Source organism: Dryobates pubescens, chromosome 3 (assembly GCF_014839835.1).
Source record: "Dryobates pubescens isolate bDryPub1 chromosome 3, bDryPub1.pri, whole genome shotgun sequence".
NCBI classification, from domain to species: Eukaryota; Metazoa; Chordata; class Aves; order Piciformes; family Picidae; genus Dryobates; species Dryobates pubescens.
The window spans coordinates 2213543-2236168 of NC_071614.1; the positions used below are offsets into that span (position 1 = coordinate 2213543).

The 22626-nt window shown below is 52.2% G+C and overlaps 1 protein-coding gene across 2 annotated transcripts in view; it reads right to left on the reverse strand.

Annotated features, from left to right (window-relative positions):
- Nucleotides 1-17582, reverse strand: part of NKAIN3 (sodium/potassium transporting ATPase interacting 3) — a 154900-nt gene extending 137318 nt beyond the window's left edge. For both annotated transcript variants that reach the window (XM_054180192.1, XM_054180190.1), the window contains exon 1: nt 17307-17582. In XM_054180192.1, coding sequence (XP_054036167.1) covers nt 17307-17360 — 54 coding nt within the window. In that variant the 5' untranslated portion in view covers nt 17361-17582. The remainder of the gene's footprint in view (nt 1-17306) is intronic.
- Nucleotides 17583-22626: the final 5044 nt, after the last annotated feature.

The window sequence follows — 22626 nt, forward strand, 5'->3', positions numbered from 1 at the left end:
AGAATCCCATGGAAGACAACATTGAGCTTAGAATAGAATAAACCAGGTTGGAAGAGACCTTCAAGATCATCCAGTCCAACCTATCACTCAACACCATCTCATCAACTAAACCATGGCACCAAGCACCCCATCAATCTCCTCCTAAACACCTCCAGGGATGGGGACTCCACCTCCTCCCTGGGCAGCACATTCCAATGGCAAATCTCTCCATGAAGAATTTCTTCCTAATATCCAGCCTAAACTTCCCCTGGCACAGCTTGAGACTGTGTCCTCTTGTTCTAGTGCTGCTTGCCTGGGAGAAGAGCCCAACCCCCTCCTGGCTACAACCTCCCTTCAGGGAGTTGTAGAGAGCAAGAAGGTCTCCCCTGAGCCTCCTCTTCTCCAGGCTAAGCAACCCCAGCTCCCTCAGCCTCTCCTCCCAGGGCTGTGCTCCAGACCCCTCCCCAGCTTTGTTGCCCTTCTCTGGACACCTTCCAGCAGCTCAACATCTTTCTTAAACTGAGGGGCCCAGAACTGGACACAGGACTCAAGGTGTGCCCTAACCAGTGCTGAGTACAGGGCACAATGACCTCCCTGCTCCTGCTGGCCACACTGTTCCTGATCCAGGCCAGGATGCTCTTGGCCTTCTTGGCTGCCTGGGCACACTGCAGGCTCATGTTCAGCTGCTGTCAGTCAGTACCCCCAGGTCCCTCTCTGCCTGGCTGCTCTCAGCCACTCTGACCCCAGCCTGTGGCACTGCATGGGGTTGCTGTGGCCAATGTGTAGAGCCTGGCACTTGGATGTGCTAAAACTCATGCTGTGAGTCCACAGATTGCATTAGGCTAGTAAGAGGTTTGTCCACTGGCTCTTCCCCAGCTACCTGCATTCAATGCCATGTAACTCTTCCAGCGAATGCAGGCTCGGGGGTGCAGCTGGCGAGCAGGAGACTGGAATAAACCGGCATGAAGGGACAGGCGACGAGCAGCTACCACATCCAGGATGGAACCGGTAGGAAAAGTCTTTGTTAAGTTAATTGTTTTGCAAGTGGCGGATTCGGGGACCCCAGGCTCTGAGCCGATAGCTCATTTCCTGCAGGCTGCTACCTGCTCGATTTCAGCCGAGTTACTGCTACAACTCACTCAGCAAGAGGAGCAAAACCCTTGCCGGCGCAGAGCCAGCTGCCCCCGGTGTCAGATGCAGCTTGTGACGAGATCGTTAGCGCCGTGCTGCAGAGCCACACGGAGCACTGCCTCTGACCGAGGGCAGCACAGCAAGGAACTGCCTGCTGCACCCTCCGTGGGGAGACGGCAGGGAGAGGCTGTCCAGGGATCGGTATTTCCACACCCCCCTTGCCTGCAAATAAATATTTCCACACGAAACCTTTTCCACCGTCTGCTCCAATTTGTTTGCAGGATAGCTCAGCCTGCAGAAGAGGAATTAGCTCCTGCTGCAGTGCCTGTGGGCCAGCTCAGGACACAGGCACTGCCCAATACCCCCAGCCACAGCCGGCAGAGCTGCGCTGCAGCCAGCAGCACCTTCACCGGCAGGGCACTGCTGCACGTCCTGCCGCTCCCCTGCAAAGCTTCTGGTGCTCGCTGAACACACACTGCGGGAGGGCTCACAACCTGCTCTGCCTGACCACCTGCCTGCTGGCTTTTGAAGCCTCCTCAGACTCCCCTGGCACAGTATTATTTCTTTAGCAAGCAGCAAGTGTGCTTGGTTCAGACAGGATGCTGCACATCGACTCTCTTCCAACCTGGTTGATTCTGTGACCCATAAATGTGATGAGTCAGTGACCTGAGCCTCACCTGAAGTGCAAGCTAGAACCAGGATCTCCCTGTGGCACATGGATAAAGGCCACAAACACACAGAAGGTCCTCTAGAAACTCCACAGGCTGCCCAGCTGATAGAACTCAAGTTAGTGCAGATTTCCTCAGTGAAACTACGCTGATCAGAGCTTACCCCTAAAACCCTGCAGCTGAGCTGCTCCTTGCACAAGATGCTGGATCACAGGGTAGTACCTGGACAGTAACACAGCACCATGGGATCCCAGAGACATTACTAAAAGGTAACAAACAGCTCGTTTGTGCAACTCTCTTTGCTGCACCCTAAACACAAGGCAGTCAGATGAGTTACCAGAACAAGTGAGCCCTCTCTTTCCCTGCTAAGCCCAAGCCCCACACTTGGCAAGGCTTTGCTGCTCTCACAGAGGAGTTCCTACCTTGGTGCTGAAATGCAGAAGCTCCAAACAGAAGAACAAGAAGAAAAGTGCCTCAGCTCACTGGCCTGGCTGCAGACTATCCAGGAGACAGTGCTCAGCAAAGCCCACAGGGCTCAGCTCAGAGAAGGTTCTGGGTGTCTGAGGCTGAGCCCCCCAGCTGCAACCCCTCAGGATAATGAGCTCAGCTCAGGGAAGGTTCTGGGTGTCTGAGGCTGAGCCCCCCAGCTGCAGCTCCTCAGGATAATGAGCCTGGGGGTCCTGGCAGGCTGCTGGTCCGGGAAACTCAGTGGTAAACGGCCATCAGCTGTGTCCAGTGTCAGGGGAAGCAAGCTGTGCACTGCTGGTGAAAGGCTAATGAGGTGGGGTTGGTGATTTGCCTTCAGTCTGGACCTAGGAGGAAGGTCTGTGGCTTTTACTTGTATTTGGCCAGACTAACTCAGAAAAATGCCTCACCAGAGCTGCAGGTGGCATTGGTGACTGCTTAGAGCCAGGCACATCTCTGCCTCATACAACTGCTTCCAAGTGACAGCTCCTTGCTGGCACTCAGACTGCTCTGGGTACTGAGAGCAGAGCCTCTGTGTTTAGTAAGAAAAGAGGATTCCAACTCAGCTTACAGAAGGCTGCCCTGGCTCTTTGGCACTTGGTTTCATGGCCATGGTGGTGTTGGGTTGCTGGTGGGACTCAGTGATCTTAGAGGACTTTTCCAACCCCAACAACTCCACCATGCCACTTCCCATTTTTAGCCTCTCCACCTCTGAACAAAAAGGGAGAGGTGGTTTGCAAAACCATAATCCTGGAAAGCCTCTTCCTCACCTTCTCTTCTGATTGCTCTGATCTCAGAGCTGCAAACTTGTCCCTGCCCAGGGCAGGGGGCTTGGAACTAGATGATCCTTGTGGTCCCTTCCAACCCTGACTGATACTATGATAACTTCCTCTTCTCACGGTGCCCCTCTCACCCCTTTTGGTGCCCTCCTCCCTTCCAGCTGGGAGGGTTATGCTTTTGCTTCCTCTTGTTTGTAATCACAGCCTGTTTGTTTCTCTCCCTCTTTTGTTTGTAATCACAGCTTGTTTCTTTCTCTCCCTTCATTGTTTGCATCACACTTGCACCCTGGGATAGGACAAAGGGTAATGGATATAAACTCCAGCACAGGAGGTTCCACCTCAACACGAGGAGGAACTTCTTCACTGTGAGGCTCACAGAGCCCTGGAGCAGGCTGCCCAGGGAGGTTGTGGAGTCTCCTTCTCTGGAGACTTTCAAGCCCTATCTGGATGCATTCCTGTGTGACCTGTGGTGGACTCTGTGCTCCTGCTCTGGCAGGGGGGGTTGGACTCAATGACCTCTGGAGGTCCCTTCCAACTCCTCACATCCTGTGAGCTGTGATTCAATGCCCTTCTCAGCCACAAATGCAATCTATCTCCTTAACCCACCCCTTAGGGCTCGTTTGGTCTCTGTTGTTTAGGAGTCACCTTCTGAGTCACCGTGTGATAGTCTGTCTGAGCAGGGCTGTGTGACAGAGACCACCCTGTGCTTTGCTTGCTGGGAGTCTCACAGTCCCAGGGAACCACACCAATCTGTGCATTGTTAAATGATTCCCTTCCAAAGAAATTGATTGATCCCTTTAAAAAAAGATGATTAATCCCTTAAAAAAGATATCTAATAATTTGATTAGAATATTCTCTCCCTCAGAATTGCAGGATTGCAACAGAGGCAGAATGCAAAAGGAGTTCAATCAATACAGACAGACAGACACTGAGCTCCAGGCAACAGCAGCAGCCTGCAACATTCCATCTATTATTCCAAAGCTGGATGCTCCTCTTGTTTTTTATGGATCACTCCCTGAAGCTTGCTGTCTCTCAAGTACAAGCTGCAGAGTCTCCTCCAAAGCAGCCTGAAAGCTGGATGTGCATTTTTCTACCAGGCAAGAGGGTGAAGAATGAGCAGGAAGGGAAGGGAAAGTAATGAATCAGTTGAATATTATCACTTGATAGTTCTCTCCAGGAAGACTGAGTTAAGGAAGAATGAGGAAAGCATCAGAAGTGTTCCTGTTCCCCCACTCTCTGCAGGTTATCCATTCAAAATACTGCTTGGGAAAACACTGTATTAAAGACCACAAGGATTCACAAATGCTTTGTCTTCACTTTGGGGTTAAAACACTCTCAGCATTTAAAGCAGCAGCACAGGAAGCCAAAAGGGACTTGATGGGTCGCTGGATCCAGCCCTCTGGTAACAGCAAAGAGCCCAAAGCCAACCCAAAGCCAACATTATCAGGGGATGGGAGAGATGAGGAAAGGCTGAGAGCCCTGGGGCTGTTGAGCCTGGAGAAGAGCAGCCCCAGAGGGCATCTGAGCAATGCTCAGCAAGAGATAAAGGATGGGGGAGCAAGAGGCTGGGGCCAGACTCTTGTCAGTGGTGCCCAGGGACAGGACAAGGGACAATGACCACAAACTGGAACCCAGGAGGTTCCACCTGAACAGGAGGAGAAACTTTGTTGTGAGGGTGCTGGAGCCCTGGAGCAGGCTGCCCAGAGAGGTTGTGGAGTCTCCTTCTCTGGAGAGCTTCCAACCCCCCCTGGCCATTGTGCTGCTGGGCAAGCTGCTGTGGGTGCCCTGCTTTAGCAGAGGGGTTGTACAGGATGATCTCCAGAGGTCCTTTCCAACCCCTGCCATGCTGGGATCCTGGGATTCATTTGCATGTAGCCATATTTTCAGGATGCCCCAGGCTACAGCTTCATAATAAAAGTGATGAGTATTTGTTGGGGAAATGTATTCAAATGCCTTCCCCCCCAGCCCCCTCCCCAGTTGTTGATTTACCATTTCCTTTGGAAGCCACTGCAGCCCTTTGATGACTAATTCTGTGACAATTAAAATGAAATGTGCAAAAGTGCTGAATTACCTCTGCCTCAGCACAATAAAACTGGACACACTTGCTAATGTGAGTAGATCTTTTGCCTTCTAATTTGCTCAGGTTATCACCAGAGCCTTGAAATACAGCCTGCTTGTGCAGGTCTCATTGCCAGCCAGCTCAGCCCCCTCCTCCTGGGGCTTTTTTGTCTTTGTAATGTATTCTGTACCCAAAAAACATAAATTAAAGAATAAAGCATCTGGAAGGAATACATTTCAGGGGCTCACTCTGTATGAAAATACCCAGGTGAGCCTCTTGCTGCAGGGATTGTGTGGTGTTTAATGCTGCCAAAGTGTGGCTCTCTCTCAGGATCTATAGTTCAACAGAAGCTCAGCTGGAAGAGGGCAGATTCAGACTGGAGATTAGGAAGAAATTCTCTACAGTGAGGGTGGGGAGGGACTGGAACAGGTTGCCCAGGGAGCTTGTGGATGTCCCCTCCCTGGAGGTGGAATGGAATGGAATAGAATGGAGTGGAATGGATAGAATAGAATAGAATAGAATAGAATAGAATAGAATAGAATAGACTGGGTTGGAAGAGACCTTCAAGATCATCGTGTCCAACCCCTCAACCAGTCCAACCCACCTAAACAACTAACCCATGGCACCATGGAATAGAACAGAATAGAATTAGAATAGGAATAGGAATAGGAATAGGAATAGGAATAGGAATAGGAATAGGAATAGGAATAGGATAGAATTTACCAGGTTGGAAAAGACCTTTGAGATCATCAATTCCAACCTCTCACCCAGCACCATCTGATCAACTAAACCATGGCACCAAGTGCCTCAGCCAGTCTCCTCTTAAACATCTCCAGTGCTGGTCACTACACCACCTCCCTGGGCAGCACATTCCAATGTGGGGTTCAAGGCCAGGCTGGATGAGACCTTGAGCAACCTGGGCAGGTGGGAAGTGCCTCTTCTCTGGGTGCTTTTCAGCACCTCAATGTCCTTCTTGTAGTATGGGACCCCAACCCTTCTTTTCTCCTTCACATGCTCTGGTTTTGGTTTTGCTTTTGGGTCATCAGTAGCTTCTTCAGGTTCCCTCCTTCCTTTTTCACTTCTGCATTTTTGAAGTTTACCTTGCATAATTAAAAGCACATCCCCATGCACTTCAGCTCCAAGCAAAGCTGTTCATTAAAGAAGCACCATGTCCCTGTCACCTCTAATCCTCTCATGGCTCTTCAGACATCAAAAAGGTGGCAATTCATCTAACTGGAGGTCAGTTCTCAAAAGGTTACAGGCACCTTGCAGGAAAGTCAGTAATGACTCCCTCAGAGCAGCACAATGATCAATAAACCTTGGTCTGCATCAGTGGAAATCATCAGATAAACTGCAGGAATTAAGCCACATTGAGGCAGCTCAATCACAGAATCATAGAGAGATCAGAGAATTGTCAGGGCTGGAAGGGACCTCAAGGCTCATCCAGTTCCAACCCCCCTGCCATGGGCAGGGACACCTCACACCACAGCAGGTTGCTCACAGCCACCTCCAGCCTGGCTGCAAACACCTCCAGGCAGGAGGCTTCCACCACCTCCCTGGGCAACCTGTGCCAGGCTCTCACCACCCTCATGGGGAAGAATTTCTTCCTCACATCCAATCTGAATCTCCCCACTTCTAGTTTTGTTCCATTTGTTCCATCTATTTTGTTCCATCTGGTCCATCATGTAGCTCTGACACCTGGAACAACCTCTGTGAGTGGTTTCCAGACATCCAAGAGCCTGAAATGCATCCACAAGAGATGCTCAATCACACATTTAGGCAAGGTGCTCAGGGATATGGTGCAGCAGTGGCCCTGGTAGAGCTAGGTAATTGTTGGACTTGATGATCCTAAAGCTCTTTTCCAACCCTAGTGACTCTGTGATGATCCTAAAGCTCTTTTCCAACCCTAGTGACTCTGTGATGATCCTGAACGATGCCTGGATGTCAAAACTGGGCTCTCCACGTGCAGAATTACCTCCATCCACTGGAAGGGAAGCTGGCTAATGAGCAATGTCATCAGCTCTGCTGCAAACAGCAGGCATCTTCCACACTGCTCACATTAAACTCCCAGTGAGTAAGGCAAATGATATAACTTCTGCTTTAAGTCCACATCCCCCCACCACCACCACCACTCCAACCCCCCCATTACAACAGAAGAAAGATCAAAACCTTGCCATTAATCACATCTTTGCTCTTAAGCAGCACCACACCATTACTTCAAGCTAGGTTTTCAGTAGGTAATAAAGTACTAACAGGATAATGGCAGTGGAATAGCAAATGGAATCTGTTCTTGCTCACATTTGTTCCACTCCTCTGCACTGATAGTAAAAATGCATAAAACAGGACACTGCAGACATCCATATGCAGCATGTTCACACCAAGAGAGGGGAAAAACCAGCCTAGCAGATACCATTTTCTCTCATGCATCATCAACTGCTTTCTGCCTAAGTCATACAAAGCTGATAGGAAGCAATAAAAAGCTGTAATTGGTGGAGCACAGAAGATTCAGGGCATGTAAACACACAATAGCCTCAGAAAAGCCAACAGTTCTCATTCATTGCCATCTTATTGGGGCATCTTCTTGACTAGGAACCAGTACTTCTGTGGTTTCAGGCGATGCCTGGAGGGATGCTCACCCCAAAGCACTTCCAACTCCAGCAAGCTGTGAATCCAGCAGTCCTGACAGCTGCTGCAGAGCCTGAAGCTTGGCCAGCCAGCCTACAGGCCATAAAGACTCTGAATTTCCACGCTTTCCAGTTGACCAATGTGCAGGATCCAGCCACAAAGCTTGGAAAAGGACTTCAGGATCAGACTCCAGTCAGCAAGCCAACACTGCCAAGTCAGAGAGATGGTGCAGAGAGGTGTTCCATGACGTACAAAGCACTGAAATACTCTATTTGTAGCCTGTTCTCTGGTGCTTTTCGATCCAGCAGCTCCACAAGGACTCTCTAGCACCATTCTAACTGAGCCATGTTTATGGTGGTGTTACTACAGAACTCCACCATGCCTGGAGGTGTTCCTTTGGGATCTGGCTGACTGGCCATGCTGGTGTCAGGGCAACAGCTGGACTCAGTCTTTGAGGTCCTTTCCAACTAAACCAATTCTGTGGTTATGTGACTGACAACAGCAGGGCTATAAGCAGCTGCCCTACCTGACTCCAAGCTGCTACTGGCCTGCAGCCCCTGGGTGGCTCAGGTTTGTCCCAGCAAAAGCAGAAGGTTTGGTCAGGGTGGATTTGAAGGGGAGAGGGGATGTGCTGCTGCCAGCACATCTCACACCAGCACCATACCATCCCTGGAGGTGTTTGCAGCCAGGCTGGGCGTGCCTCTGGGCAACCTGCTGTGGTGTGAGGTGTCCCTGCCCACGGCAGGGGGGTTGGAACTGGATGAACCTCAAGGTCCCTTCCAGCCCTGACAGTTGTATGATTCTATGAGGCATATCACTACTGGTGCTGTCCCAAGAAGGACAACAGCTGCAGAGATACCTTCTCCATCTGTCAGCAGGGACAGCACCTAGAGCCAGCTGACCCCTGAGAAGATGCTCCTGCCACGTTTAGAGCACACCTTCTGAGCAAGAGTTCACCCAGGTTCGTTGTTCAGGGGAGAGCAAACAGCCAAGTCGCAGGTTTATGGGAGCAGGGGAGGCTGGGTTGAGCACACAGCTGGCAGGAGTTATTTCATGGGGATGGATGAAAGCAAACTAAATCAGACTCCCAGCCAGCAGCTCCCCCCAGCACTGCCTGAAGCACAGCCCCTTGCTGCTGCTGCTGCTGCTGCTGCTGCAACCTGAGAGCCTGACCTTCCACCTGCCGTTTAACAGCAGGCAGGAGGAAATGAGCCACGCACAGGAGAGAAGAAGCTGCAACACCTCTGAAAAATCAAAAGCTTGCAAGTCCTAAAGAAAACATCAAGGAATAAGAGGTGCAGGACAAATTGTTCATGAGCTCAAACACACCCCACAAAAAAGGTCCTTTATTTTTTTCCTTCATATATATATATATATACACTTATAAATTAATCCCTTTGCAGCAAGGAGAGGAAGCCTCCAGCAGCATTTATCACACAACACAGTGTCCCAGCACTTACTTAGCTTTTATTTGCATCTATAAATCCCCAATTGCAGTTGCCAGCTTCTTTGGTGCCTCCTGTCATTTTTTTTCTCCCCCCTGCAGACACCAGACAATTCCAGACAATTTATGAGGGGATTGGCACATGAAGTACAGAGTGGTTTTTACTGTTTAGCCCCTTGTGTCGCATCCACAGTTTGCTCACCGATCCCTTCCTGGGAAAATACAGATTGGTGCCACAAGAAAAACAGGGAAAGCAAAGCTGAAGGTCCAAAAGGCATCAGAAAGTCGTCAGCAAAATCATTAGGAGTGTATTTGGTTAATTGTGTTGAGTTTATGGAGCGTCTCTGTGAGCCCTGGGGCTGTTGAGCCTGGAGAAGGGCAGCCCCAGAGGGGCTCAGCAAGAGCTAAAGGCTGGGGGGCAAGAGGATGAGGCCAGGCTCTTCAAGCAGTGCTCAGAGACAGGGTGAGGAGCAGCTACAAGTAAATGTTAAGCCTGGAGTGGTTTGGGGCTGGGGGTCTGAAGCCTGATAAACCAGGTGAGGGTCAGAACTGGGAATTCCTTAGTATCACAGAATGGCTCAGGTTGGAAGGGACCTCAGCTGCAAACTGGCTTGCCCCTGGCCACCTCGAAGCAAAATGAGCACACAACTGCCTCCAACCTGTGTAAGCAAACAGTGTTAACTCCCTTCTCCTTAGTATCAGGTGCTAGGATGGGAGCAAAGGGCCTGAAATTGTGCCAGGGGAGGGTTAGGGTGAGGATGAGGAAAAAAAGTGAAGGAGTGGTCAGGGACAGGCTGCCCAGGGAGGTGGTGGAGTCACCATAGAATCAATGAGGTTGGAAGAGACCTCAGAGCTCATCAAGTCCAACCTGTCACCCAACACCTCAGGACTACTAAACCATGGCACCAAGTGCCACATCCAATCCCCTCTTGAACACCTCCAGGGATGGTGACTCCACCACCTCCCTGGGCAGCACATCCCAATGGCTAACAACTCTCTCTGGGAAGAACTTTCTCCTCACCTCCAGCCTAAACTTCCCCTGGTGCAGCTTGAGACCGTGTCCTCTTGTTCTGGGGCTGGGTGCCTGGGAGAAGAGACCAACCCCTTCCTGGCATCCCAGGAGGTGTTCCAGAAATGTGTGGCCGTGGCACTTGGGGACGTGGTCTAATGGCCATGGAGGTGCTGGGTTGATGGTTGGACTTGACCTTAGAGGTCTTTTCCAAGCAAACCAATTCTGTGATTCTCTGACTTCAGAGCTGCTTGAATTCTGGATGTGCCAGAGAACACCTGGGGGTGATGACAGGAGAAAGCTTCTCCCCTTGCATGCAGCCAGTATGTGCAATGCAAACCCTGTGAGCTGCATACAGGGAGGAATTCAAATAGGGGAAAATGAAAGGATTTAATAAAGAACCCCCAAACAACTGCCTGACACTGAAAGGCATCATTAAGCCATGGAATGCCCTCAAAACCTGAGGTACTTTCTTGCTTCTCCAGAGATCAGCATCTATTAGCTTCTGACATTCAGGAGGGGGAAAAAAATAAATAAAAGCCTTTGTTCCCAACTAATAAAATGAGAGCAGAACAGACCTTGAAAGCATCTTAAAGGGATGGCAGGATTTCACAGGAAAATGGACACAAAGATACTTTTAGTCCAGCAAAAGCTGTGAGGAGATTAATAATAGATGGGCAGCGCTGCTGGGTGTGAAGCAGGGATCCGTGGAGTGTCAGGGAGCTAAGTCCTGTGCTGGTGAATGAGTCACTGTGTGTGAAGCTAACCTTCCCCTGAGGGTCTCCAGTGGGGATATTCTCAACCACAACAGTTTTCAGATGACAAGAGGGGACTCACTTTCTTTCTGCAGCCTTCCTAATTGTTCGATGACTTCATCTAATGGCACCTTCCAAGAGTGCCTGCAACTCCTGAGCCCAGCCAGGGCCACAGCTGCCTCAGGCGCAGTCCCTGGGTGGAAGGCCACAGGATCACAGAATTGCAGGGGTTGGAAGGGACCTCTGGAGATCATCTAGTCCAACTGCCAGAGCAGCTTTGACACAAGCATCCCTACCTCCCGCTGTTCCCAGTGGGAGATGAGGGTCCCCATGCCCGTGGAGGTACTCAGCACTTGGCACAGTCAGACTGGCATGCCTCTGGTAGTTGATGTTCTCTAAAGTCACACAGGCTAGCCCTGCAACACCAGCAGAATTTACTGCTTTGCTTTTAGAGGGTGAGGGTTAGCTGCTTTGGAAATTACTCTGCCTCCCTAGTTGGGATTCACTGTCAGATGTGCATCTGTCATTCACAGGAAGAAGCAGGCAGAAATGAATCACAGAATTGTTCTGGCTGGAAAAGACCTTCAAGATCACCCAGTCCAACCAGCAACCCAACACCACCATGGCCTCAGGTGCCATGGCCACAGGGTTCTTGAACCCCTCCAGGGATGGGGCACCTCCCTGGGCAGCCTGCTCCAATCCCTGACCACTCTTGCAGGAAAGACTTTTTCCCTAAAATCCAATCTAAATCTAAGGTTTGCCTCCTCCCAAGAGATCAGGAGTTCTTCTTCCTGTTGCAGTGACTGTTCTGTCACTTCTTAGCCAACTCCAGCTGCCAAGAATTGAGCAAATGGATTGACAAAGCAACAGCACAATGAAATCAAACAGTGCCTCTCTCAGCAGAAAGAAAACAGAACTCTTCCCTGACTCGAAATCATCCCTCCCCTGGGTGAAGATGGTCACTTGGGGTACACTTGGTCATCTTCCCATTCTCCACAACAGCCATAACAGACTAGCCTTTGCTTTCTCCAAGGGCCTGTGTCCAGGGGTGAGAACAGGAGGGGGCATCCCCAGCTGAGCCTGCAGTCAGTGCAAGTGCAGGTATTCATCAGGCATAGAATGGGGGAGGCTGGAAGGGACCTGCAAAGACCATCCAGTCCAATGGCCCTGCCAAAGGAGGATCACCTGGGGCAGGGCACACAGGAAGGCATCCAGATGAGTCTTGAAAGTCTCCAGAGAAGGAGACTCCACAACCTCTCTGGGCAGCCTGCTCCAGAGCTCCATCACCCTCACACCAAAGAGGTTTCTCCTCATGTTGAGGACAGTATTTGCAAGTCTCATCCTACAGGAGAGCTAACATCTTTATTGATGATCTGGACGAGGGCATCGAGTCCATCATCAGTAAATTTGCTGACGACACCAAGCTGGGGGCAGGAGTTGATCTGCTGGAGGGTAAAGAGGCTCTGCAGAGGGACCTCGACAGGCTGGGCAGATGGGCAGAGTCCAAGGGCATGAGATTGAACACATCCAAGTGCCGGGTTCTGCACATTGGCCACAGCAACCCCATGCAGAGCTACAGGCTGGGGTCAGAGTGGCTGGAGAGCAGTCAGGCTGAGAGGGACCTGGGGGTGCTGGTTGACGGTAGACTGAACATGAGCCTGCAGTGTACCCAGGCAGCCAAGAGGGCCAATGGCATCCTGGCCTGCATCAGGAACAGTGTGGCCAGCAGGAGCAGGGAGGTCATTCTGCCCCTGTACACTGCACTGGTTAGGCCACACCTCGAGTCCTGTGTCCAGTTCTGGGCCCCTCAGTTTAGGAAGGAGGTTGACTTGCTGGAACGAGTCCAGAGAAGAGCAACAAAGTTGGTGAGGGGTTTGGAACATAAGCCCTACGAGGAGAGGCTGAGGGAGCTGGGGTTGCTTAGCCTGGAGAAGAGGAGACTCAGGGGTGACCTTATTACTCTCTACAACTACCTGAAGGGAGGTTGTAGACAGACGGATGTTGGTCTCTTCTCCCAGGCAGCCAGTACCAGAACAAGAGGACACAGTCTCAGGCTGCACCAGGGGAGGTTCAGGCTGGATGTTAGGAAAAAGTTCTATACAGAAAGAGTGATTGCACATTGGAATGGGCTGCCTGGGGAGGTGGTGGAGTTGCCATCACTGGAGGTGTTCAGGAGGAGACTTGCTGGGGTGCTTGGTGCCGTGGGTTAGTTGTTTGGGTGGTGTTGGATTGGTTGATGGGTTGGACACGATGATCTTGAAGGTCTCTTCCAACCTGGTTTATTCTATGTATGTATGTATTCTATGTATGTAATCCTGTCAGGATCAACTCAAATCTAGCAACAGCTGGAAATAATCCTTCCAAAAGAGAAGCCAGAGTTACCACATCCCTCCTCAAACAGAGAGAGCTTTCTGCCTTCATAAGGAATTTTAGCAGCTCTGAACCACTTTGCAAAGGCTACAGAATGAAGCAGAGATGTGTCCTCCACACATCTGAGCCCCCCTGAAAACAGAGAACTTGACCATGAAATGGGAATGTGAGCTCACAGTGGTCAGCACAAGCCAGGAACTCTGGTGACTGTATGCAGGGATCATGAAGAAGCATCAAGTAGGGAACCAGCCTGAATTAACTGGAAGCTCCCCAGCTCTCCTGCAGCCCCCTTCAGGTACTGGAAAGCTGCTCTAAGATCTGCAACTGGAAGCTCCTCAGCTCCCCTGCAGCCCCCTTCAGGTACTGGAAAGCTGCTCTAAGGTCTGCAACTGGAAGCTCCTCAGCTCCCCTGCAGCCCCCTTCAGGTACTGGAAAGCTGCTCTAAGATCTGCAACTGGAAGCTCCTCAGCTCCCCTGCAGCCCCCTTCAGGTACTGGAAAGCTGCTCTAAGGTCTCCAACTGGAAGCTCCCCAGCTCCCCTGCAGCCCCCTTCAGGTACTGGAAGGCTGCTCCAAGGTGTCCCTGAAGCCTTCTCTTCTCCAGGCTGAGCAGCCCCAACTGTCCCAGAAGAGAATCCTGTTTCCAAAACTCATGTAGCCATCCTGTGAACTCCTTTCAATGCATTTAAAAATCTGCATTTAATTGGGGTTTTTTGGGGTTCTTTTTCCCTTTCTTTTGTAGGGATGCACAAACCTGGGAAGGATTTTTGTGTCTACTCGTATCCAGCATGACTTCATGCTGCTGCTTTCCACAAAGGATCACCTGGCCAAACAATTGGTTGTTGCACTAAGTAGAAGACTTCTTGTTTTTCCTGTCCTTTTGCTGCTGTTCTGCCATTCTCGAGGTGGAAAGGCTTCACTGCTGCTTTACCTTGAACATATCACCATCCAGAGCCTATATGTAAAACAGTGACTTTCAGCAGCTCTGCTGAGAGCTGGAGGGCACTCAGCAGCTCGTAAGAACAAGTCCCACATCACCACAGCATCATAAAATCCATCCAAGCTGAGCTGAGATGCAAGCCATGGCAGCAGCTGAAGACAGACAAGATAAGGAAGTGGAGTAAAAAGTAGAAGGACCACAATAAAATCTTTTACTGCCTCTTTATTACCAGGGTCTTGGGCACTTTGGATGTCCCCGAGATCAGAGAGCAGTGATTAAATCCAGCTTAGCACTGGCTCTTGCAGACCTACCAAAGGCACAGCTCCCCAGCTGGGTTATGAAGAGTTCAGTGGTCACACATGGGACAGAAAAGCCCCTGGCAGGCTGAAACCTGTCACAGTGCTGCTGGCACTGCTGTCAAGGAACTGCTGGTCTTGCTAAGTGGAGCAGTGGATGATCCCAAACCTGCTGGCATGCCTTTTAGGAAGGTATCTATTAAACTGCTGGTGAGAGAGGAGGGGAAAACTGCTTCAGTCCATCGCTTAGGCTGGAAGAGACCTTTCAGATCACAGAGTCCAACCATTAACCCAGCTGGTGACTGAGGAACTGCCACCTATCAGTTCTAGCACCCAGAACCAAAATCAGCTCCAGCTTTACAGAGTAGATTAATAGGAGGTGAAAATCTTTGCATGGAAGAGACGACCTCCCCACATCACTGCTGAACTGCCACCACCCACAGTAACACATGATGGAACCCCTCTGCTGTGAGGACAGGATGAGGGAGCTGGGGTTGTTCAGCCTGGAGAAGAGAAGGCTCCAGGGAGACCTTAAAGCAGCCTCCCAGTACCTGAAGGAGCCTACAGAAAGTTGGGGAGGGACTTTTTCAAAGGGCTTGGAGTGACAGGACAAGGAGCAATGGCTTTGAGCTGGAACAGGGCAGATTGAGACTGGAGATTAGGAAGAAATTCTTTCCAGTGAGGGTGGGGAGACACTGGCACAGGTTGCCCAGGGAGGTTATGGCTGCCTCCTGCCTGGAGGTGTTCAAGGCCAGGCTGGATGAGGTCTTGAGCAACCTGGGCTGGTGGAAGGTGTCCCTGCCCATGGCAGGAGGGTTGGAACTGGATGATCTCTAAGGTCCCTTTCTCTCTTCCAACAAAACCCTTTCTGTGATAATATGAAACTGAACTGGAAGCTTTTTTCCCCCCAGCCATTGATCAAGGCATGAGAGATGTGGGTCTGGCAATGGAGCATTATTATAAACCAGGTAATTACAGCAGGGGGGGGAACCAAAGAAAAGTGATTTAAAGGCATTTTTGAAAGTCTTTCTATCATCTGAGAGGTCTTTGATAAAACACAAATCTCTCCCTGCAAGTCTTTCTATGCATTTTGCTGTAGATTATGGTGGCTAGTCCCACTTGGCTTCAGTTTTTATAGCCTCCAAGTAATTCCAGAGAATAGCAAACACAGTTATTATAACCTTCACGACTGGCAGAGAGATAGGGCTGAAGGAAAAAGAGGTTGTTTTCCCTCCCACATGCACTGGAGTAAATCAGGAGTGATTCTGCTGCAGCCAGTAGGACAGTGCCTGCAAAACTGATGCAAAAGAACCACTGAATTACAGAATGGTAGGGGTTGGAAGTGACCTCAAGAGATCATCCAGTCCAACCCCCCTGCCAGAGCAGGATCACCCAGGGCAGGTCACACAGGAACTCAGCCAGCTGGGTCTTGGATATCTCCAGAGAGGGAGACTCCACAACGCCCCTGGGCAGCCTGCTCCAGGGCTCCGTCACCCTCACAGTGAAATCTTCCTCCTGTTTCCATGGAACTTCCTATGCCTCAGCTTGCCCCCACTGCCCCTTGTCCTGTCATTGGGCACCACCCAGCAGAGCCTGGCTCCAAGATAAAAAGGCCAGAAGTGTACAACCAAAGCTCTGCTCACAGTGGAAGTACAAATCACACATCTTCCCTGCCTTCTGGCAAGGTTGTGCCGTTGAAGCATTTCTACCTCCCACCAAAGGAGGTCTGACTGAGGTCCAGGCTGGCCCTGGGAACAATGGAGCTGCACACCAGTTTGCACAGGCTGTGAATGGGGCACAAAGCTTGGGGATGCTCCAGTGAAACGTCCCTGTTGCGTTTAAGTGCACTGCCCCTGAAACTGAGCGTTCTCAAAGTGCTCCAACAGAAAAGTAGAGAGAGATGGGAGAAGGATTACAGGAAAAACCCAAGCCAAGAGTTGAATGCATCCCAGTTTTCCTCCTTCCAGACACACACACAAGGCAGAGCACTCATCTTCGGAGAGATCATGTGGCAAAATGATGACTCTGAGTCACTAGGGAAGAGAAAAATCTTTTAGAACACCCTTGGGACCTGGGACTGCTGCTAAGGGAAGAACACCATCCTAACACCCGGCTAACGAGCCCCAGGGAGGATCGCTCTTGTCCTTGGGCAGGGGTTTTGTCTCAACAACTCCTCTCTTCCCAACAAGCACGTCAAGTTCAGCAAACAAAGAGGAGAAGATGCAGCGTTCCGCTGTCTCCGCTGAGGAATTACCGGCTCGGAGGGAAGGGATCCCGAGAAAAGTCACCGGAGCCGCCGCTTTTCCAAAGGTTAAGATAATACAGAGCAGGGAGAGAGCGTTTGTTCCCCGCACCCCTCCCCACGGCGCTGACACGGGCGGTGGGCGGTCGGCAGCGCCCAGCAGTGCCCGGCCCGGGGACCCGGCGGCTCCGTCCTCTTTCTTCTCTCCATCCTCTACTTCGGACAGAGTGGTGAAGCCCCTTGCCCGGCCCCGGCGCTCCGCTGTCCCTGGGGCTGGCGGCGCTCCCTGGGGCAGCCCCCGCTCCCTGCCGCCTGCCCCCTTCCCCACCACGGAGCTTCCTCGCCGCGTCCGGACAAACTTAGGAGCCGGGGTTCGCGGGCGAGCAGCGGGCAGAGCCGGGCCGGCCGCTCGCACTCGCAAGACGGCGCGGACAGCTCCCGGGGCCGCGGTGATGGGGAGCGGGGGTGTGGAGCACGCCCGCCCCTGCCCGCCCCTTCCCCCGCGGAGCCGCAGCGTGGCCCGGGGCGGCCGAGCGGGCACTCACCAGCTGCAGCGAGCAGAGGAAGATCAGCGTGCAGCGACCCGAGCAGCAGCCCATGGTGGCGGGGAGCCGCCGCTTCCTCCTCCGCTTCTCCCCCTCCCGCGCTGCCGCCGCCCCCCGGAGGCGAAGCGGGGGGCTCACCGCATCCGGACGGAGCGGCCGGGCTCGGCGGGGCCGGGTGTGTGCCTGTGCCCCGCCTCGCTGCTCCCCCGCCTTTGTTCAGGGGGTTTCTGCTCGGCGGAGGGCAGCGCAGCCCCGCCGAGAGCAGCTGGAGGCGGCGGCGGCAGCAGCCGGGGCTCAGCCCAGCGCCGAGCGGGTCTGGCTGCGGGGAAGGGGCAGGGGCCGGCGATGGGCGTGTGCGGAGCGGGGGTGGGCAGAGGGAACGTGTGCGGGGAGAGGCGGGGGGCTGCCGCGGGTGGGCGGGCTGCGGGGAGGTGTGAAGGGGACAGCGGCGGAGGGTCCGCGGGTGGGGGGGGGTGTGGGGATCTGGGGGGCTCCGAGGGCAGGGAGCCGTGCGGCTCGCTTGTTGCGAGCCCGGGGGAAAGTTGAAGGGACTTGGGGCGGCTGAGGAGGGGGCGGCCCCGGGGCAGCCCGGGGGCCATTGTTCGCCGCCTGTGCTGTGCCAAGGGAGGTCTCAGGGTCGCTGGGAAAGCAGCCGGGTCCCTGTTCCTCGGGCAGAGCCCGGGTTGTTTAATCCCCTCCTGGGTGCTGGCAGAGTTTCCCTCCCTGGCAACGTCACGGTGCCAAGAGAGCTGCCGGGTGTGAGCCGGGAAGGGCCCCGGCACTAATCGCTCTTGGCAGAGGTGAATGGGCTCCAAGAGCGGCAGGGAATTGCTGTGTGCGAGGAGAATGGTGAACGACCACAGCTCTGCAGGGACTCCTCCGAGGGCAGCTGGGAGACGCAGGATCGGGGGAGATAATGTGGTCCCCACACTTGCATCTGCCCTCTGTCCCTAGACGTGTACCGCTGTGGGGAGGAGTAACGGACACGCACACCCTCGCACAAATACTGCCACACGTGGATGAAGTGTCAGCCACCTTTATTTCTCTCTCTTTCCAACAGGAGAATGGATAAATCAGGGGTTTTTTGCAAGCATTAAGGCACATTCCACTCACCAGACACTGCTTTCCTGCAGCCTGTTACCAGCTGCTGCTCCCTGATCCGCTGCCTTCTGCCGAGGAACACTGAAGCTTGCCCTGAGGAAAGAAAGAAACAAACCCCCCCCAAAATCCCAACCCCAAACCAACCCTACCTTCCGCAAGGCTTTTTAGCCAGAGATTTAATCAATGCCTCTGTGAAATCCACAGCGTTGTGTGGATACAAACTGCATACAACTTCTAACTGAGCAGTTACAATCGCCAAAGAACTACCAAACTACTGCAGAAAGAGCTGCTCAGGCTAGAGTTGGAAAGCTGCTTTTTGTTTGTGGGTTGTTGGGGTTTGCTTTCTCTTACCACTTCCCTTTCAAGTAGGGAAGCATCAAGGTAGGTTTATATATACACACATATATATATATGAAATCATAGAATCAATGAGGTTGGAAGAGACCTCAAAGATCATCAAGTCCAAGCTGTCGCCCAACACCTCAGGACTACTAAACCATGGCACCAAGTGCCACATCCAATCCCCTCTTGAACACCTCCAGGGATGGGGACTCCACCACCTCCCTGGGCAGCACATTCCAATGGCCAATCTCTCTCTCTGTGAAGAACTTTCTCCTCACCTCCAGCCTAAATTTCCCCTGGCACAGCTTGAGACTGTGTCCTCTTGTTCTGGTGCTGCTTGGCTGGGAGAAGAGACCAACCCCCACCTGGCTACAGCCTCCCTTCAGGTAGTTGTAGACAGCAATAAGGTCTCCCCTGAGCCTCCTCTTCTCCAGGCTAAGCAACCCCAGCTCCCTCAGCCTCTCCTCCCAGGGCTGTGCTCCAGACCCCTCCCCAGCTTTGTTGCCCTTCTCTGGACACCTTCCAGCATCTCAACATCTTTCTTAAACTGAGGAGCCCAGAACTGGACACAGGACTCAAGGTGTGGCCTTGAGCACAGGGCACAATGACCTCCCTGCTCCTGCTGGCCACACTCTTCCTGATCCAGGCCAGGATGCCCTTGGCCTTCTTGGCCACCTGCACACTGCTGGCTCATGTTCAGCCTACCATCAACCAGTACCCCCAGGTCTCTCTCTGCCTGGCCGCTCTCAGGCCCTCTGCCCCCAGCCTGTGGCACTGCATGGGGTTGTTGTGGCCAAAGTGCAGCACCCAGCACTTGGACTTGTTGAATGCCATCCTGTAGGACTCTGATTCTGCTCAGCCAGACTAGGAAAGTGTGAGAGGAGTGCCAGATATAACCCACCCCGCACAATACACAAGGAAACATATTTCCATCTATGGCTTTCCAGATAAAATTCTACCTATGGCTAAGCTTCATACTGAAGTTATGTGCCCTCAGAAGGTATTTACTCTGAAGGATGAATACTTGAAGATAGGGGAGTGAATTGAGAGGGTGATAGTTGTATGTCCCCCCCAGGAGAAATCCATTGTGCCAGCCTGAGCTGGGGAATTTAATGGGTAATTGGTTTTCTGTACAGAGGGCTTACAGCAGGCATCATCTGCCTGGACCTCACTGAGGTATTTAATACACTTCCAGATGCTTTGTAGTTCAACCCAACAGCACAGAGATTAATAATAGGACTTGCAGGGTGAGTAAGGAGCCAGATAAACGAAATGACAAGAGTGCTGAAGAGATTTTACTTGCACTCACCACATTCAGCCCCTGCTTGTACATCAGGGGGATGAAGGACATAATTCTTTCCCCTCTATTTTTCCCCAGAGGTAGTTCTCTTCTGAGGAGTAGCTAAATCCTTACAAGAAAGCAGATACCTTCCCGTGCTAGGGCAGCAGCTGATACTAACTCATGTTCTTCGAGGCACAACTGTCTGAAGATGTAGGTGAAGATAAACAAAGCTCTTCACAAGGCACAGGAGAGAGAACCTGGATCAGGAGGAGGTTAAAGATGAAGTGTGATTGTGAGAAGGCATTGGACACATCACTGAATGCCATGGAAGGATAATACACTGCACAAAGCCAAAAGGAAGGACTGGATTCTGTAGGTTTCTGTGAAGTTCAGGGCAGCTCTGCTCAGCCAGGGGCTGCTGCTAGCAGGCAGAAGCTGATGGGGACAGCTCCTGCCAAGGGCTGGGCTGCACAAAGCCTCTGCCTCAGACTTGCTCCTGGGCACACCAAGGGCACTGCCACAGCTTGTGCCACACCTTGGGGGGCAGCAAGGCAGAGGTGGCAGCTGTGGGGAGGAGCAGCCAGGACAGGAAACTCTCAAGTGCCCAGCAAGGGACTGCAGCCCATGGATGGCATCTTCAGGGCAGAGCTGGAAGTACCTTCAGGGTCTGCAGAACCAGACCCTAAGAAGAGGAGATTCCCCTGGCCTCAGATGTCACCTTTAGTTTGGGCACTTAATGCTTTGTGATTGCTTTTTCAGCTTTTCCAGCATGAGGGAGGATACAGGGATCAAAAGACACCTCCATGTAGCTACCAACAGGTCACACTTCAGGCAGACACACAGCTGGAACAGCTTAGAAAACCACTGCACTGTGTGTTCCCTGAGCAGCCCTGAAATATCTCAGGCAAAGCAGAAAGCCTGTGAAATGTAATCTACCTTTAAAGACAAACGAGGGCCTCAAGATATTAGCAGAGTTTTCAGTAGAGCCTATTTGCAATTTATCCTTCTGAAAGCAGATCCACAACCTAATGATCTCAATTCTTCATCTGGATATTAACACCTCCTGCTAGGAAACTGTAGTCTTCCTGACAGTGGAAGTGCAGGATGGAAGGGACACCGTGGGTCAGTGTGAATGATGGGCCTGATCTTAAAAGCAGAGCTTTAAGAGACCTGGCTCAGTGTGGGGAACCAGGATCAGGCACAGCCCTCCGTGGCTGGGCAGACCCACAGGACAGGGTGATGCCAGGACAGGACATCAGCCTATGGATCATGGAATGGTTTGGCTTGGAAGGGACCTCCAAAGGGCATGCAGTCCAAGCCTCCTGCAGCCAGCAGGGACATCCTCCCCTAGAGCAGCTTGCTCAGGGCCTTGTCCAGCCTGACCGTTGGTATCTCCAGGGATGGAGCCTCAACCACCTCCCTGGGCAACCTGTTGCAGTGTTCCAGCAGCCTCCTGGTGCAGAACTTCTTCCTCACAGCCAATCTGAATCTCCTCTGTTTTCAAACCATTGTCTCTTGTCCTGTCCCTGCAGGCCTTTGCAAACAGTCCCTCTGCAGCCTTCCTGGAGCCCTCTTCAGGCACTGGAAGGCTGCTTTAAGGCCTCCCTGGAGCCTTCTCTTCTCCAGGCTGAACAACCCCAGCTCCCTCAGCCTGTGCTGCTCCACCCCAGCTGAAATGAGTTCCTGAGCCAGAAACCTGGGCAGGGTGGTGGGAGCCCCAAGGGGGTAGGCAGGGACAGGCAGGGCTGCTGGTGCCCCTGGGCCCCTGACAATATGAAAGTAGCTTTGCAAACCTGAGTGCTTTAAGTACCCTATAACTCATTCTGGTCTGCCAGCACTCTGATATTAACTACAGGAGCAAAGAGCTGATGAATATTGAAGCTTTCTTCTTGTTTGCAGGTCAGCAAGTGATTCATTTTGAACCACTCCATGTACATAAACATTGCTGCAATCCCCAGCTTTAACATGGAGAAGCCTGAGTACAGTGGAGTTTACAAGGAGGAGTTGAAAACAAAGCAGGTTGCAAGCAGGCAGTGAAAGGGGGAGGCTCTGGTGTTAAAGATCACAGAACATCAGGGGTTGGAAGGGGCCTGGAAAGATCATCATCTCAGAAAAGATCATCCATGGTGGTACCAGCTCAGAGCTGCAGGGCTTGGATGCTGGGATGGTCTGAAATGTTCCTGTGAGACTGCACTCAGGCTCTGCCCAGCTTTTGTGACCTGCTGAAGGACGTTGTGGACCTGGGGATCACAGTCTCACAGTCTCACAGTATCACCAAGGTTGGAAGAGACCTCGAGGATCATCGAGTCCAACCTGTCACCACAGACCTCATGACTAAACCATGGCACCAAGTGCCACGTCCAATCCCCTCTTGAACACCTCCAGGGATGGGGACTCCACCACCTCCCTGGGCAGCACATCCCAATGGCTAACAACTCTCCTTCAAGTGTCTCAATGTCCTTCCTAAGCTGAGGGGCCCAGAACTGGACACAGGACTCTAGGTGTGGCCTAACCAGTGCAGAGTGCAGGGGCACAATGACCTCCCTGCTCCTGCTGGCCACACTATTCCTGATGCAGGCCAGGATGCCCTTGGCC